The sequence below is a fragment of the Diaphorina citri genome, unplaced genomic scaffold, assembly GCF_000475195.1.
Source record: "Diaphorina citri unplaced genomic scaffold, Diaci psyllid genome assembly version 1.1 scaffold90, whole genome shotgun sequence".
NCBI classification, from domain to species: Eukaryota; Metazoa; Arthropoda; class Insecta; order Hemiptera; family Psyllidae; genus Diaphorina; species Diaphorina citri.
The window spans coordinates 240,071-253,269 of record NW_007377527.1 but is presented as its reverse complement, the minus strand read 5'-3'; the positions used below and the strand labels follow the sequence as shown (position 1 = coordinate 253,269).

The following is a 13,199-nucleotide window of genomic DNA, read 5'->3' as shown; positions in this document are numbered from 1 at the left end:
GTTTCATCCGATTTTGTTTCTGAATGTTCTGTAGGCAATGTAATTTAAATGAGAGTGTTCCTACTTACGCACGACACGATTTTTTTCCGAACGACATGTGGGAACGGGCCTTCAGAGATGTATAAACTGCGAGTGAGTTACGAAAAAGGACTACCTTTAGCGGACTACTTAGTCAATGTATTTGAAAAATCCTACAATTCTGCTTTCATCACGACCGTCGCAGATTTTCACAGGGCGGGGAGCTCTGGTTTTCATGAATAGGCTGTCCATGTTTACGTACAGAACCTGGGAAAAAGAAAATTAAATATCTTGGACTTTGTTTATGAACTGGACCGTCGCAGATTTTCACAGGGCGGGGAGCTCTGGTTTTCATGAATAGGCTGTCCATGTTTACGTACAGAACCTGGGAAAAAGAAAAATAAATATCTTGGACTTTGTTTATGAGCTTACTATAGATCACGCCACCAAGGCTTGAGGTTATAAAATGAGAAAAAATCCATTTTCCAGTTCTAGCCTGGCCTGCTTTCCGTTCTTAACCACTTCAATGCCAAGCTCTTAATAGTAGCCTTGCCGTGAGCTATGAAATCTAGCCCAGTTCATGAACAAATCCCCAAATGAAAGCAATCTAACTTTGACTTATGCACTAGAAAATGGAATTTGGTTTTTTAATTAGATCTAAAGTTATAAACTGATTTGCGACCTAACCACTTATAAATTTGATTTATTCTCAAGAATACCTATTGACTAATTTCTCATTTATTGATAAGGGGTTTCTTTTTAACCTCTGTCGTATATTATTATGTTAAGAGTAGGTACATCTGATTGTTTGATTTCAAATATTCAGACTGTTTACTCCAAGAGTACCACCTAAACTAATTTTAAACTCAGAATGCAAATCCCGACCGTTAGACAATAAGAAAAGACCCTGCTTGAGTTTACGAGGTCGGTGTTTTTGTCTTTCAGATCTATTTTGACGTTCGGTTCTTTTTCCCGTATTTATACCTTTCTCACGCAATTTTCCCACTTTTTCTCATTATCACAATATTAATAAATTCTTTCTTCATTCCATAGAGTGAAGACTCAGGTAATCATAGTGGCGTCGCACCGCGAGGCTACCTCCCCCACTCGCTATCCCACCCCGCCCCCATTCTGCACTACGGGTCTGAAACGATCCAAGCTTCACTTCATGGCAGATCCGTCTACCCTGGACATCAGTGACTTTAGCAAGTTCCATTTCGTATGGTACGCAATGGACATCTTCATTCAAATACTAGAAAGAAAGAGGTTAAAAGATCATGAATTTAAGAAGGGTTTTTCTCCCCTTGTAAGGCACTTTCACTCTAACTGGTAGGTCGTTTGGGCCGACTCTTTAGGTGGACTAGCTAGATCATGTTGTAAAAAGTACGTTTACAGTACGAAAAAGTTGAGACATTCCTCCCTTTATGATAGAGAAGTATGTAATTCAGTGGGACCTTTGTTTAGATCTATTGGTACCAGAGATGATACAAGCAGAATGTTCATCACAATGTATGTAGACTTGTGTAGATAGAAGCTGTTTTATTAATTGCTGAATTTCGCTGGATGCAAAACTTTTCATTATTATTAAATATGTTTATATTAGACATCCTAGGTTATAAAGTTATGGAATAGGTAACTACAAAACTTATTACCTTTATATGATACAATGGATACACGTTCCGCTTTTGATCTTATCCGACTCCGATCCAGTTTCCTTGAAAAAGTCCACGGAGATGGACGAAACTCGAGTCGGATAAGATCAAAACCGGAACGTGTATCCATTGTATCTTATAAAGGTAATAAGTTTTGTAGTTAACTATTTCATAACTTTAAAACTTTTCATCTCCCTTTGGATGGCCTGGGACAATCTTTGCTAGAGAAACTGATACGATCGAGAATAACCAGAAAACTTACAATGTCATTTTCAGCATCCAACGTTCTCACAGGGATAGGTTGATAGTATCTCCCTACGTTGTCGTTCCAAATGTTAATGCCCTTGGGTGGGTACAGCCCGGCCGTCATAACATGAGCACTGTCAATACATCGGTCCAAATCCGCACTGGTCAGTCGAACATCGTTATGGTAGTACTCGTCCTTGAGGAACCCGTTGTATCGTTTTCTCATGAACAAACCGAGCCAGTAGCTTCGCATTTTACCTTTCTGAAATGCATACGAATGCAGTAAAAGATTTAGCAGACCTTTTGCATCCCGATTTGACCAAAGTTATCTCACAGAGTGGCAAATTTATTTTTATCCTTTCGACAAAAGCAACATGATGAAAATTTCATCTCGTATTCTGTACGATGTAGTTTTATTAATTTAAACATGATTTTAGAATTCTCAACGTCACGTCATCAATAAAATTATTATAATTCTATCGTGTTGTATTTCAAAATATATCTATTCCTTCAATTCGGGGATGATTGGCAATCTCTCTGTCAATTTGTCTGTGTCGTTCAAGAGGGGGAGAGAAAACTTACCTCTATTCTAAGCGTAGTGTAAATCCGTGCCACATCCATCAAATTGGAGACTGACATTCCCGTGTACATCTCAAGATATTCATACACATATTTGTACTTCAGGTTGAAATTCTTCATACCCTGAAGAAGCACTTTAGCAAGTTCCATTTCGTATGGTACGCAATGGACATCTTCATTCAAATACTAGAAAGAAAGAGGTTAAAAGATCATGAATTTAAAAAGGTTTTTTCTCCCCTTGTAGGGCAATTTCACTCTAACTGGTAGGTCGTTTGGGCCGACTCTTTAGGTGGACTAGCTAGATCGTGTTGTAAAAAGTACGTCTAAAGTACGAAAAAGTTGAGATATTCCTCCCTTTATGATAGAGAAGTATGTAATTCAGTTGGACCTTTGTTTAGATCTATTGTGACCAGAGATGATACAAGCAGAATGTTTATCACTTATCACAATGTATGTAGTGTAGAGTTGTGTAGATAGAAGCTGTTTTATTAATTGTTGAATTTCGCTGGATGCAAAACTTTTCATCTCCCTTTGGATGGCCTGGGACAATCTTTGCAAGAGAAACTGATACGAGCGAGAATAATCAGAAAACTTACAATGTCATTTTCAGCATCCAACGTTCTCACAGGGATAGGTTGATAGTATCTGCCTACGTTGTCGTTCCAAATGTTAATGCCCTTGGGTGGGTACAGCCCGGCCGTCATAACATGAGCACTGTCAATACATCGGTCCAAATCAGCACTGGTCAGTCGAACATCGTTATGGTAGTACTCGTCCTTGAGGAACCCGTTGTATCGTTTTCTCATGAACAAACCGAGCCAGTAGCTTCGCATTTTACCTTTCTGAAACGCATACAAACGCAGTAAAATTAGTATCCTGCCATCCTTCAATAAAAGTGGGATAACCAGCTGTAAAAGACTTTCATAGTGACTTGTTTCGATTTTAGTTCTAGCCTAGTAGCTTATCTTCCACCTTGCCATGTTAGCATAGTGCTTAACGTGCTCCCCTAGAAAGTTTGGAGGGCACGGCTTTGAATCCCAACCGAGGAATGTTGTATGTATTGTATTTTTTTTTAAATTTATTATTATTAATATATATTTTTACCACATCCTACATACCTCATTAAGAATCTCTAAAAGAGTTAGGTAGTTTACCTCGCCTTGTAATTTCCTTCCAATTAAAAGTCGTTTGTTGTTGTCTTCATAATACAGTGCTAATGCTTAGGAACTTACTAGTATTGCAATGGGTTCATGTTATACGTACATTTCTCAGTTGGTCGCATCCATAAGGCAGCCAGAATGGATCTTCTTGTGAATAAGGGTCATAAGGATAGGTTTCATCATCGTCATATCCCTTGTATCTATCCCCATGTCTTAACACCTGAAAAGTACAAGTTTTATTCATAGCCTTCAAACAATATGTATTTATTCGATGAATGGTATTGATGACATATAGCCCATATTATTCGATGAATGGTCATTGATGACATATAGCCCATATTATGGTTGTGTGAATGACATAATAGAGGAAATCGACTGTTGTACCTTTGGTCAGAAATGTCAAACAAACAAACAAACAAACCCACAGTTAACGTGTTAGAAACGTATTATGTAGATGAGAAAGCATTCTTAGAAATATTCCACAGGTACTTAAAGACTTAAAGTTAAAGGATTGAACTAACAAACAAACCCACAGTTAACGTGTTAGAAACGTATTATGTAGATGAGAAAGCATTCTTAGAAATATTCCACAGGTACTTAAAGACTAAAGGATTGAACATAACTAGGTATGTAGATAGAATGATACTTACTATTTCAGCGAAGACCAAAGTTGTATTCACATTGGTACCGTCATCTTCTTGCTGTGTTTGGTTAGAGGCGGTTTTGTCAATTGCATTGACTGACAGAATTTTAGGAGCGGGTGGTTCTTGGGTGCTGGGCTGAAGTTTATCAAATTTCAGTGCGTTCTTGATAAGTTGTTCTTCAGTCAAGGTTTCATCTGCCTTATTCAGTTTAAGTTCTTTTTGAGTGGCTAATTTTTTCGCATGGCTCTCAGGTGCTTTGTCGATAGGTTTCTTATCATCCGTCACTTCTTTTGAATGCGATTTCACCCCAATTTCCTTGGCCGTTTGCGAGGCTGAATCCTTTACCTCTTTTCTTGGTTTGGAGTCCGATTTTTCCTTGGTCTTGAATTCATGAGGTGTTTTCATTTTTTCTCCTGAAGCTTCATTAATGGAGCCTGTCAACTCCTTGTCTCTATTGATAGTTTTTCCCTTTTCCACGTGTTTATCCTGCTTTTCAGGAGTCGGTTTTTTTATTTTATTTTCCCCTGAAACGTCCTTAGTTTTTTCCTTTACGATATGTTTTTCCTTCTCTTCGGATGATGGTTTTTTAATTTTATCTCCTGAAACTTCTTCGCTATGGCTAGTTTCTGCTAACTTTGTATGTTTGTCCTCACTGATTGTTTTTTCCTTTTCCGGAGATGTTTTTTTGATTTTATTTTCACTTAATTTACTCGCTGACTGTTTTTCTCCACTGATGGGATTTTCATTTTGAATATGTTTTTTATTATCTTCGGAAGATGGTTTTTTATCTTCTCTTAAAACAATGGAGACATGAAACTACCTCATGAATACCCATTAGCACGAAACAGTGTTTACCCAAATGGTGATCAGCTCCAGATCAATAATGTCGCAAAGATCAGTTAAAGTGTCGCAAAGATCAATTAAAGTGTTCGAAAATGTGTTAAAAACACCATTATTTTTTTCACCAAGTCAATGTTTGTGTTGTGAAATTAATATGTGTTGACGTCTGGTCCGTAGATACCTGTACTATAGGTAAGTATGGTAAGTATCCATGATATGTACGTAAAATCTTTCAAAGTGAAGTAGGTATACCTACCGAAGACGTTTTTGAAGCGTGTCCCTTCTAATACTTAATAGGTATTGAGAATTATCCAATCATTTAGGATGGTTAATTGGATATTAATATCTTCTTTGGTATTCGAACCTGCTGCCTCTTGTTTGTCAGCGAGAGCAGTTTGACCCAAGTGTTTCTATCTAAGCAAACAGTAGGCAATTAGGTGTGTGAATTGCACGTTTTAATTGCAATAATTTAATCCACTCCAAGCATTAATTACACCATTATTTTTTTTTTATTACCATATTTACAGGTACCTACCTACTTAAAACGGTAGGTATTAATAATAGAGACGTATGCTGTTTTGTCGTTTTTGATGGGTGCCTATATCTACATCAAATTTGTTTTCGGCCAGCCTAGTTATCTTGGAGGAAAGCACGTCTGCCTTGTACGCGCTAGGTTGCAGGTTCGATTTCCGCCCTGGGCGGACTTTATCCTGAACGGATAAAGTTCGTTCTTGGAACGGCTGGCTTTCTCCTATCCTGTCTTCCTTCTCTCTTCGATTTCGGGACGATAGGACCTTAGCAGTTACAGTTTCCCTCTGTCAAACCTCTTGAAAATAATAATAATAATAGAGACGTATGCTGTTTTAGTGTTTTGTCGTTTTTGATGGGTGCCTATATCTACATCAAATTTGTTTTCGGCCAGCCTAGTTATCTAGGAGGAAAGCGCTTCTGCCTTGTACGCGCTAGGTTGCGGGTTCGATTCGATTCCCAGACTTTATCCTGAACGGATAAAGTTCGTTCTTGGAACGGCTGGCTTTCTCCTATCCTGTCTTTCTTCTCTCTTCGCTCTCGGGACGATAAGATCTCGGCTGTTACAGTTCCCTCTTTCCAACCTCTTCACACACAACAAAAAAGATCTGCTTCAAATTGACCATCGTCAAGAGTCAAGACTATTCTATCTAGGTATGCTGTTAATTATGTATTTGCTATTCGGCGAATTTGTAGTCCTGTTAATTTCTTTACTTGCCAAACCTGAGCAATGTTCCCAGTATTCCACACAGACAGGCTCACGTCATTACTTCACTAACTTTACTCTTTTCACTCCGCGCGCAGAAAAAAATGACCACCAACTCTGAAGGTACTGTGCCTGCCTTGTAAGTGCCAGGCCGCGGGTTCGATTCCTGCTCGGGGCGGACTTTATCCTCTTCGAACTCATCTTCTTTATTTGGATTATTGGAAGGGAATACAAAATTAACCTCTTGATTTTCTTGGTCTTCCTTATTGATTTGCGACGCTTTTTCTTCAATCTTACTCTTGTCTTCGACCTGTTGGTCGCTCCCTCCAGACATGGTTTTCAAAGTTGTTTCATTGTTATCATCAACATGTACTTCATTTTGTGTCGTCTCACCATCTTGGGCTGGGTTACTAGTGGTCTCTGCCTCAGGTTTTACTTCAGCCTCAGTTGGTTTATTTTCTGGCTCGGCCTCACTTTCAGGCTTTGGACTAGTGTCCGCTTCGTTGTTATTAACAAATTTGATTTCCTGTTCCGCCTCATTAGTTGTGTCTGAAGAAACTGTTGTGGCAATGTCATCCAGAACTGTTGTCAAAGTGTCATCCACAACTGTTGTGGAAGTGTCATCCTCAGCTCTGACAAGAACAGTCAGAAGAAAACAGCAAGGGAATATCAGCAAAATACCTGAAAAAATAAGAACACCATTGCTGATTGCTGGTAGTTTGCTCTAGATTTTAGAATTTCAACAAAAAACACTTGGAACATTTTTCAATGATATTGTATTGTACCATATAATAATTATTAATTAACTTTGAGGAAGATACTTACGAACGCCGTATATAGCGTAAACCTATAGGTATCTTCTTTTTACTTTCTATTACTACAGTTATAGCAAAGCTATACTAGTAATGAGAAAGTTGCAATCAGTTAGGGGTCGCAAATCCCGCACGTTTCCAATCCCGCGGGATCCCGCGCGGGATTTGACCAATCCCGCGGGATCCAGCGCGGGATCCCGCACTTATGCAATTGAAGGGGCAACATAGGTATTTATCACCTAAACCCTCCTATATCCTCCTTTTCTCTTCCATTTCGGGACGATAACTCAGTAGTCACAGTTCCTTTCTATCAGCCCCTTTAGAAGAAGAAGAGCCCGTATAACTTAGGAATAGGACTCTGCTTATGGTAGTTATGGTCATATTCCGAGATAATTTTGAGGGTAAATAATAACCCGAGGTCCTCCATTTACCAGGCGACGGCCACCCTGAAAAAATAGTTGGTTTTGAGGCGCAGGAAAAAAAAGCTTCTCCTGGCATGTCAGCGATATCGGGATCTCTATTTACAAAATTTTAATCGCTATTATAAAAGAACGAGACCGAGTTATGCAAAAAGATAGGGGGCACCCGGGTTTGAACCGGGGACCTCTCGATCTGCAGTCGAATGCTCTACCACTGAGCTATACCCCCAGCTGATAGATGAAGTAAATTCAGTTATATTTAAACTTAAATACAAAAATTATAAAAACAATAACGATGTACACTTTTGTGAGACATCGAAATATCCCGCACCGCTGTAGCTGTGCAGCAGACGGGAAAAAAATATCCCGCTCGAGATTTTTTCCCATTCGTTCACACTTTTGAGCCATTCTTGTTATTTGCTAAATGTAAACAACGGACAGCGGACCCGACAAAAAATGAAAGAAAAGTTGAAATTTGATTTTTGATAAAGAAAATTTTGAATTCGATTTCAATTTTCATTCAATGAGATTATCACTGTAGAAAGTTATTTCAGATAATACCTACATCAGGAATCAATAGATTAATCGAGTGAAATGAACTTCCAGCAAGGTGGCGGAGGTCAATTTCGTAAGTACAATAATATTTTTTTGGGGCTCTTCCTGCCAACATGATAACCTCTGAATTTTAAAATGTTTCAGACCTACTAACAGTGACAAGCATTATGGTAAAATTGGTAAATGACCAGTTATCAGTCTGCATAGCTCTTAAAAGATATCAAAATATCATCCTATACAAAATTTTCAAGAACTCTTGATTAACAAATTTATATTTCATTTACAGCTCAACAGGGGCCACGGAAACTGTTGAAACAAAGAGTGTTTCATAAGGACGGGCCTGCAATGACGAGTACTCCATATCAGACCTATAATCCACCACCACCACCAGGGTTTAGTGTAACTCCACAATTGAATGATGATTGGGCACAAGATGCTACTCCCCAGTTTCAGAGTAAGTTGATTTCTAGCCCCCGAGTCTTCTTGTTCTCTGATTACCTAATACCTGATACTTACTGATGTTCTTGTTTAATTTGGGAAATTTTAAATGGAAAGAAGGGTTCTAAAGAATCTAATGAGAGAACAGATACCAGCTAACTTGTGTTTCTCATTTAGTTGAGTCATCTTTTAAAAATATGGCATAAGTAATTGACATTTGTTTCTAGGCTGATTATTTGGGAGCATAATGTTAAGTAGGTTTCTTAAAAGTCTGATTATTGTATTATTTTTTACTCACCCATTCTACAATATAAAACCAATAGAATGTAAGGTTTCATTATTAATGTAGTGTAACTCCACAATTGAATGATGATTGGGCACAAGATGCTACTCCCCAGTTTCAGAGTAAGATGATTTCTAGCCCCCGAGTCTTCTTGTTCTCTGATTACCTAATACCTTACTGCTGTTCTTGTTTAATTTGGGAAATTTTAAATGGAAAGAAGGGTTCTAAAGAATCTAATGAGAGAACAGATACCAGCTAACTTGTGTTTCTCATTAGTTGAGTCATCTTTTAAAAATATGACATAAGTAATTGACATTTGTTTCTAGGCTGATTATTTGGCAGCATAATGTTAAGTAGGTTTCTTAAAAGTCTGATTATTGTATTATTTTTTACTCACCCATTCTACAATATACAACCAATAGAATGTAAGGTTTCATTATTAATGTTTATGTTACAGGTGCTAACATGTACAACACATACAATGCTCCAAATCAGTTCCAACCTCAATTACAACCCCAACAACAGTTTGCACAAACACCATTCATGATGCCTCAGCAAGCAACGAACTTTCCTGGCATACCTGCTGGTTACACAGATATCATTAGTAACCCACTTGTGTCCAACGTAATGAAGGAATATGGAAAGAATATTATAGAATCTGCTGGAGGTCAAATGTTAGGACAAGTTGGTGGACTCAAATATTACTTTGCTGTGGACACAAGATATGTGATGAAAAAGCTGAAACTCATCCTGTTTCCTTTCTTACACAAGGTAAGAAAAAATAATTACTCTGTGATGAAAAAGCTGAAACTCATCCTGTTTCCTTTCTTACACAAGGTAAGAAAAAATAATTACTCCTTACTTTTAGAATGTTAGAGACATTGGTTTTTATTAAAGCAATGATGTCATGATAATTTTCTTGTGATTGTGTAATAGTAAGAAAATTTGCAACATCCATTTACAGTTTTATACCACCTTACTCCATAGGTATAACAAAAGAATACAAGAATTATTTCTGGAATTCTGGAAAAAAGTGTGGAGTGGTGGTTTATTTTTTACTTAGGTACAATATTCCAACAGTTACTGGAAACATTTTTATTTCATTTTATTTTTTTTCCCTCCACAGGAGTGGTCAGTCCAATATGAACAAGATCAACCTGTTCAACCAAGATATGAAATATTAAAGCAATGATGTCATGATAATTTTCTTGTGATTGTGTAATAGTAAGAAAATTTGCAACATCCATTTACAGTTTTATACCACCTTACTCCATAGGTATAACAAAAGAATACAAGAATTATTTCTGGAATTCTGGAAAAAGTGTAGAGTGGTGGTTTATTTTTTACTTAGGTACAATATTCCAACAGTTACTGGAAACATTTTTATTTCATTTTATTTTTTTCCCTAATATCGATATCCTTGTCGGCCTTTTTTGTTGGTTCAGTTTTCTTATCCTCATCCAGAAGTTCCGTCTCTGGTTGTATTTTGAATGTTTCTTTCTCCTCCTTGTTGTCAAACACAAAATTTGGTTGTTCATTTTCTTTATTGTGGTCCAAATGTTCGCTCCAATCTGCTGCAAGCTTTTTCTCCAAAGCCGCATCTAAATCTTTTGAAGTTGTCATTAGTCTTGCCATGCGTTCGAACTCACTAATATCGATATCCTTGTCGGCCTTTTTTGTTGGTTCAGTTTTCTTATCCTCATCCAGAAGTTCCGTCTCTGGTTGTATTTTGAATGTTTCTTTCTCCTCCTTGTTGTCAAACACAAAATTTGGTTGTTCATTTTCTTTATTGTGGTCCAAATGTTCGCTCCAATCTGCTGCAAGCTTTTTCTCCAAAGCCGCATCTAAATCTTTTGAAGTTGTCATTAGTCTTGCCATGCGTTCGAACTCATCTTCTTTATTTGGATTATTGGAAGGGAATACAAAATTAACCTCTTGATTTTCTTGGTCTTCCTTATTGATTTGCGACACTTTTTCTTCAATCTTACTCTTGTCTTCGACCTGTTGGTCGCTCCCTCCAGACATGGTTTTCAAAGTGATTTCATTGTTATTATCAACATGTACTTCATTTTGTGTCGTTTCACCATCTTGGGCTGGGTGAAAGTAACCCGTTGAAATATTTGCAATCGAAAAACGAGTACAAATTTTTTGTCGATGGTGGGATTCGAACCCGGGACCTTCTGCATGGACACCTTTTTGATGTTTGAATTGTTTGAAAGGATTCCTAACGCGGAGGTTCTGGGTTCGGATACCGACCGGAACGGAAATTTTCTAACCAAGTTTTTTAACTTCAAAAAAAAAAAAAGCCTCAGTCTATGTATAACACCATCTCTTAACCTGGAGGTGCTGGGTTCGAATAAATACCGGCCGGAACGGAAATTTTCTGACCAAACTATTACAGTTCCGAGGAAGGTAAAAAAAAAATACCTCAGTCTACAACCCCATCTGCTTCCGACCTCCCTCCTTAGGTGTTGGGTCGGTTATTGATCTCACTCAGGGGCGTAACAGGGATATTGGCCCCGCCTCCAGGATTGGCTGCCTGGTTTTGGTTTCGCTTGGCTCCGCCCCTTCGACTCCGCCCCTTTTTGCCCCCGCCTGTCCCGCCCTGTCGAGATCCCGTGGAGTTTTCACTTCGGGCTTTTCCGTCACCGGGCTGAGTGCCCAAGTCTTGTTCGGTTGTGCTCGGTGAGATCTGGAGACAAAGGAAAAAAAAATATTTAATTTTTTTTTACTCTCTCATCTGTTTAGGATAAAGTTTGCCCCAGGCAGGAATCGAACCAGCAACCTAGCTCTTACAAGGCAGGTGCGCTACCCTCCAATCAATCTAAGTAGGTTGGCCTTAAATATGCTTAAGAGTCTTCAGACGGTTAAAATTCACTCAAAATTTGGACACAAATGTAGCGTGTTTGGTGATATAAAAATAAATAATAATAAAAATTCACATCCATGCCTGTCTCGGTGCTCGGTGGCGTAGTGGTCAAGGCGCTCGCCTGGTAAACAGGAGGGCGTGGGTTCAATCCCAGTCGAGGTATGGAATTTTATCCTCAATATAATTTGAGAATTTGACCATAATAGTAGTAGCCTACTGCTGGAGTAAAGGGACTTTCAGTCCTATGCGAGCAGTATAAATAAGCACTCGCACTTCGTGCTCGGGAGGGGGGCTTCGCCCCCCTCCACCCCCCGGGGGCTTCGCGTGTTCGCTACGCGGGGTTGCGTATACGGTCGCGCTGCGCGCTCCCGGGGGCTTCGCGGTGTTGTGCATGGGGTCGCGCTTCGCGCTCCCTTGTTTACGGTCGCGCTGCGCGCTCCCGGGGACTTCGCGGGGTTGTGCATGGGGTCGCGCTTCGCGCTCCCTAGTTTACGGTCGCGCTGCGCGCTCCCGGGGCTTTGCGGGGTTGTGCATGGGGTCGCGCTTCGCGCTCCCTTATTTACGGTCGCGCTGCGCGCTCCCGGGGCTTTGCGGGGTTGTGCATGGGGTCGCGCTTCGCGCTCCGGGGCTTCGCGAGGTGTTAATGCACAGGTCGCGCTTCGCGCTCCCTTGGCTTCGCCCCTGAGACCTTATATCGTCCCTGAGTTTTATCTCGAGAAATGAAAACTAAAAGCGAGAGAAAATATTAAACGCAGGAAAAGTTTTGCTGGCCTCAAACCTTGTTCCCCTGTGTATTTCTTATGGGGGAACTAAAAAACGTCAATATATCGGGAACGGTTTGGAATTTTGGGAGTTTCCGATTTTTCCCAGTATGTACAAAAAATAAGGAATCCAATGGTGAAAACCGCATCTTCCTGTGGAAATTTATCCTAAATATAATTTGAGAATTTGACCATAATAGTAGTAGCCTACTGCTGGAGTAAAGGGACTTTCAGTCCTATGCGAGCAGTATAAATAAGCACTATTATTATTATTAGCTCATCTAGAAGTGGGTTAGAATTTGTATACGTGAGTCAGTCAGTCAGTCAGTCAGTTACACAAGGGGCTGTATATATTTAGGACTATTATTATTATTTTTTCCTCTTACCTGTGAAGTTTGCGACAGCATCTTATTCGCCTTGGTGCGGGAAAGGTGACTATAGTTCCCCTGGTGTCCGCTAGGTGGCAGCACTTTGGTCACGTTGCCCACCGCCTTCGTTCTACCCTCGCGAAATACCATCCGCTGTCCGGCGCGCAAGTATTCCGGATGCTTGATGAAGCGGAAGTGAACCGCAGCCTTGTCCCCGGTGCGGAGACACTCGGCGGACATGGACAGGATGGACGCGGTCTGACGGATGCTGCCGCAGTGAACTGTGCGGCAAAATAGAACAAAATAGTGATTTTTTAAGAG

At 39.6% G+C, this 13,199-nt stretch overlaps 3 protein-coding genes and 1 non-coding gene across 5 annotated transcripts in view; 1 reads left to right on the top strand and 3 right to left on the bottom strand.

Moving 5' to 3' along the window:
* Window positions 1-2,459: 2,459 nt before the first annotated feature.
* Window positions 2,460-5,095, bottom strand: LOC103524282 (venom acid phosphatase Acph-1-like). Its single transcript, XM_026833376.1, has 4 exons — window positions 4,306-5,095; window positions 3,759-3,875; window positions 3,092-3,337; window positions 2,460-2,681 (listed from the first exon to the last, which is right to left on the bottom strand). Exons 1-4 carry the CDS (start codon window positions 4,702-4,704, stop codon window positions 2,475-2,477), a joined length of 969 nt encoding a protein of 322 aa, XP_026689177.1. The 5' UTR covers window positions 4,705-5,095; the 3' UTR covers window positions 2,460-2,474.
* A 2,666-nt stretch (window positions 5,096-7,761) lies between these two features.
* On the bottom strand, window positions 7,762-7,833 carry Trnac-gca. Its single transcript has one exon. It is a non-coding gene; the product is annotated as a tRNA-Cys (tRNA).
* Window positions 7,834-8,051: 218 nt separating this feature from the next.
* Window positions 8,052-13,199, top strand: part of LOC103524266 (protein YIF1B) — a 12,738-nt gene continuing 7,590 nt past the window's right edge. Inside the window, exons 1-3 of one of the 2 annotated variants that reach the window (XM_008489275.3) lie at window positions 8,052-8,232; window positions 8,446-8,613; window positions 9,338-9,651. In XM_008489275.3, coding sequence (XP_008487497.1) covers window positions 8,199-8,232; window positions 8,446-8,613; window positions 9,338-9,651 — 516 coding nt within the window. In that variant the 5' untranslated portion in view covers window positions 8,052-8,198. Of the gene's footprint in view, window positions 8,233-8,445; window positions 8,614-8,949; window positions 9,003-9,337; window positions 9,652-13,199 lie in introns of those variants that run through there. The other variant, XM_017449551.2, reaches the window with a different exon arrangement.
* LOC103524265 (GTP-binding protein 1-like) overlaps window positions 11,186-13,199 on the bottom strand; it is a 2,524-nt gene continuing 510 nt past the window's right edge. The window contains exons 2-3 of the mRNA XM_008489274.2: window positions 12,897-13,159; window positions 11,186-11,572 (exon numbers count right to left, since the gene is read on the bottom strand). Coding sequence (XP_008487496.1) covers window positions 11,345-11,572; window positions 12,897-13,159 — 491 coding nt within the window. The 3' untranslated portion in view covers window positions 11,186-11,344. The remainder of the gene's footprint in view (window positions 11,573-12,896; window positions 13,160-13,199) is intronic.

What these genes read in the sequence shown, in the direction of transcription:
- LOC103524282 (XM_026833376.1), bottom strand. Translation starts at nt 4,704, where the DNA reads ATGAAAACACCTCATGAATTCAAGACCAAGGAAAAATCGGACTCCAAA. An exon ending in CTTTGGTCTTCGCTGAAATA is followed by an intron (nt 3,876 to 4,305) that starts GTAAGTATCATT and finishes TGTACTTTTCAG; the next exon opens with GTGTTAAGACATGGGGATAG. An exon ending in TGGATGCTGAAAATGACATT is followed by an intron (nt 2,682 to 3,091) that starts GTAAGTTTTCTG and finishes CTTTCTTTCTAG; the next exon opens with TATTTGAATGAAGATGTCCA.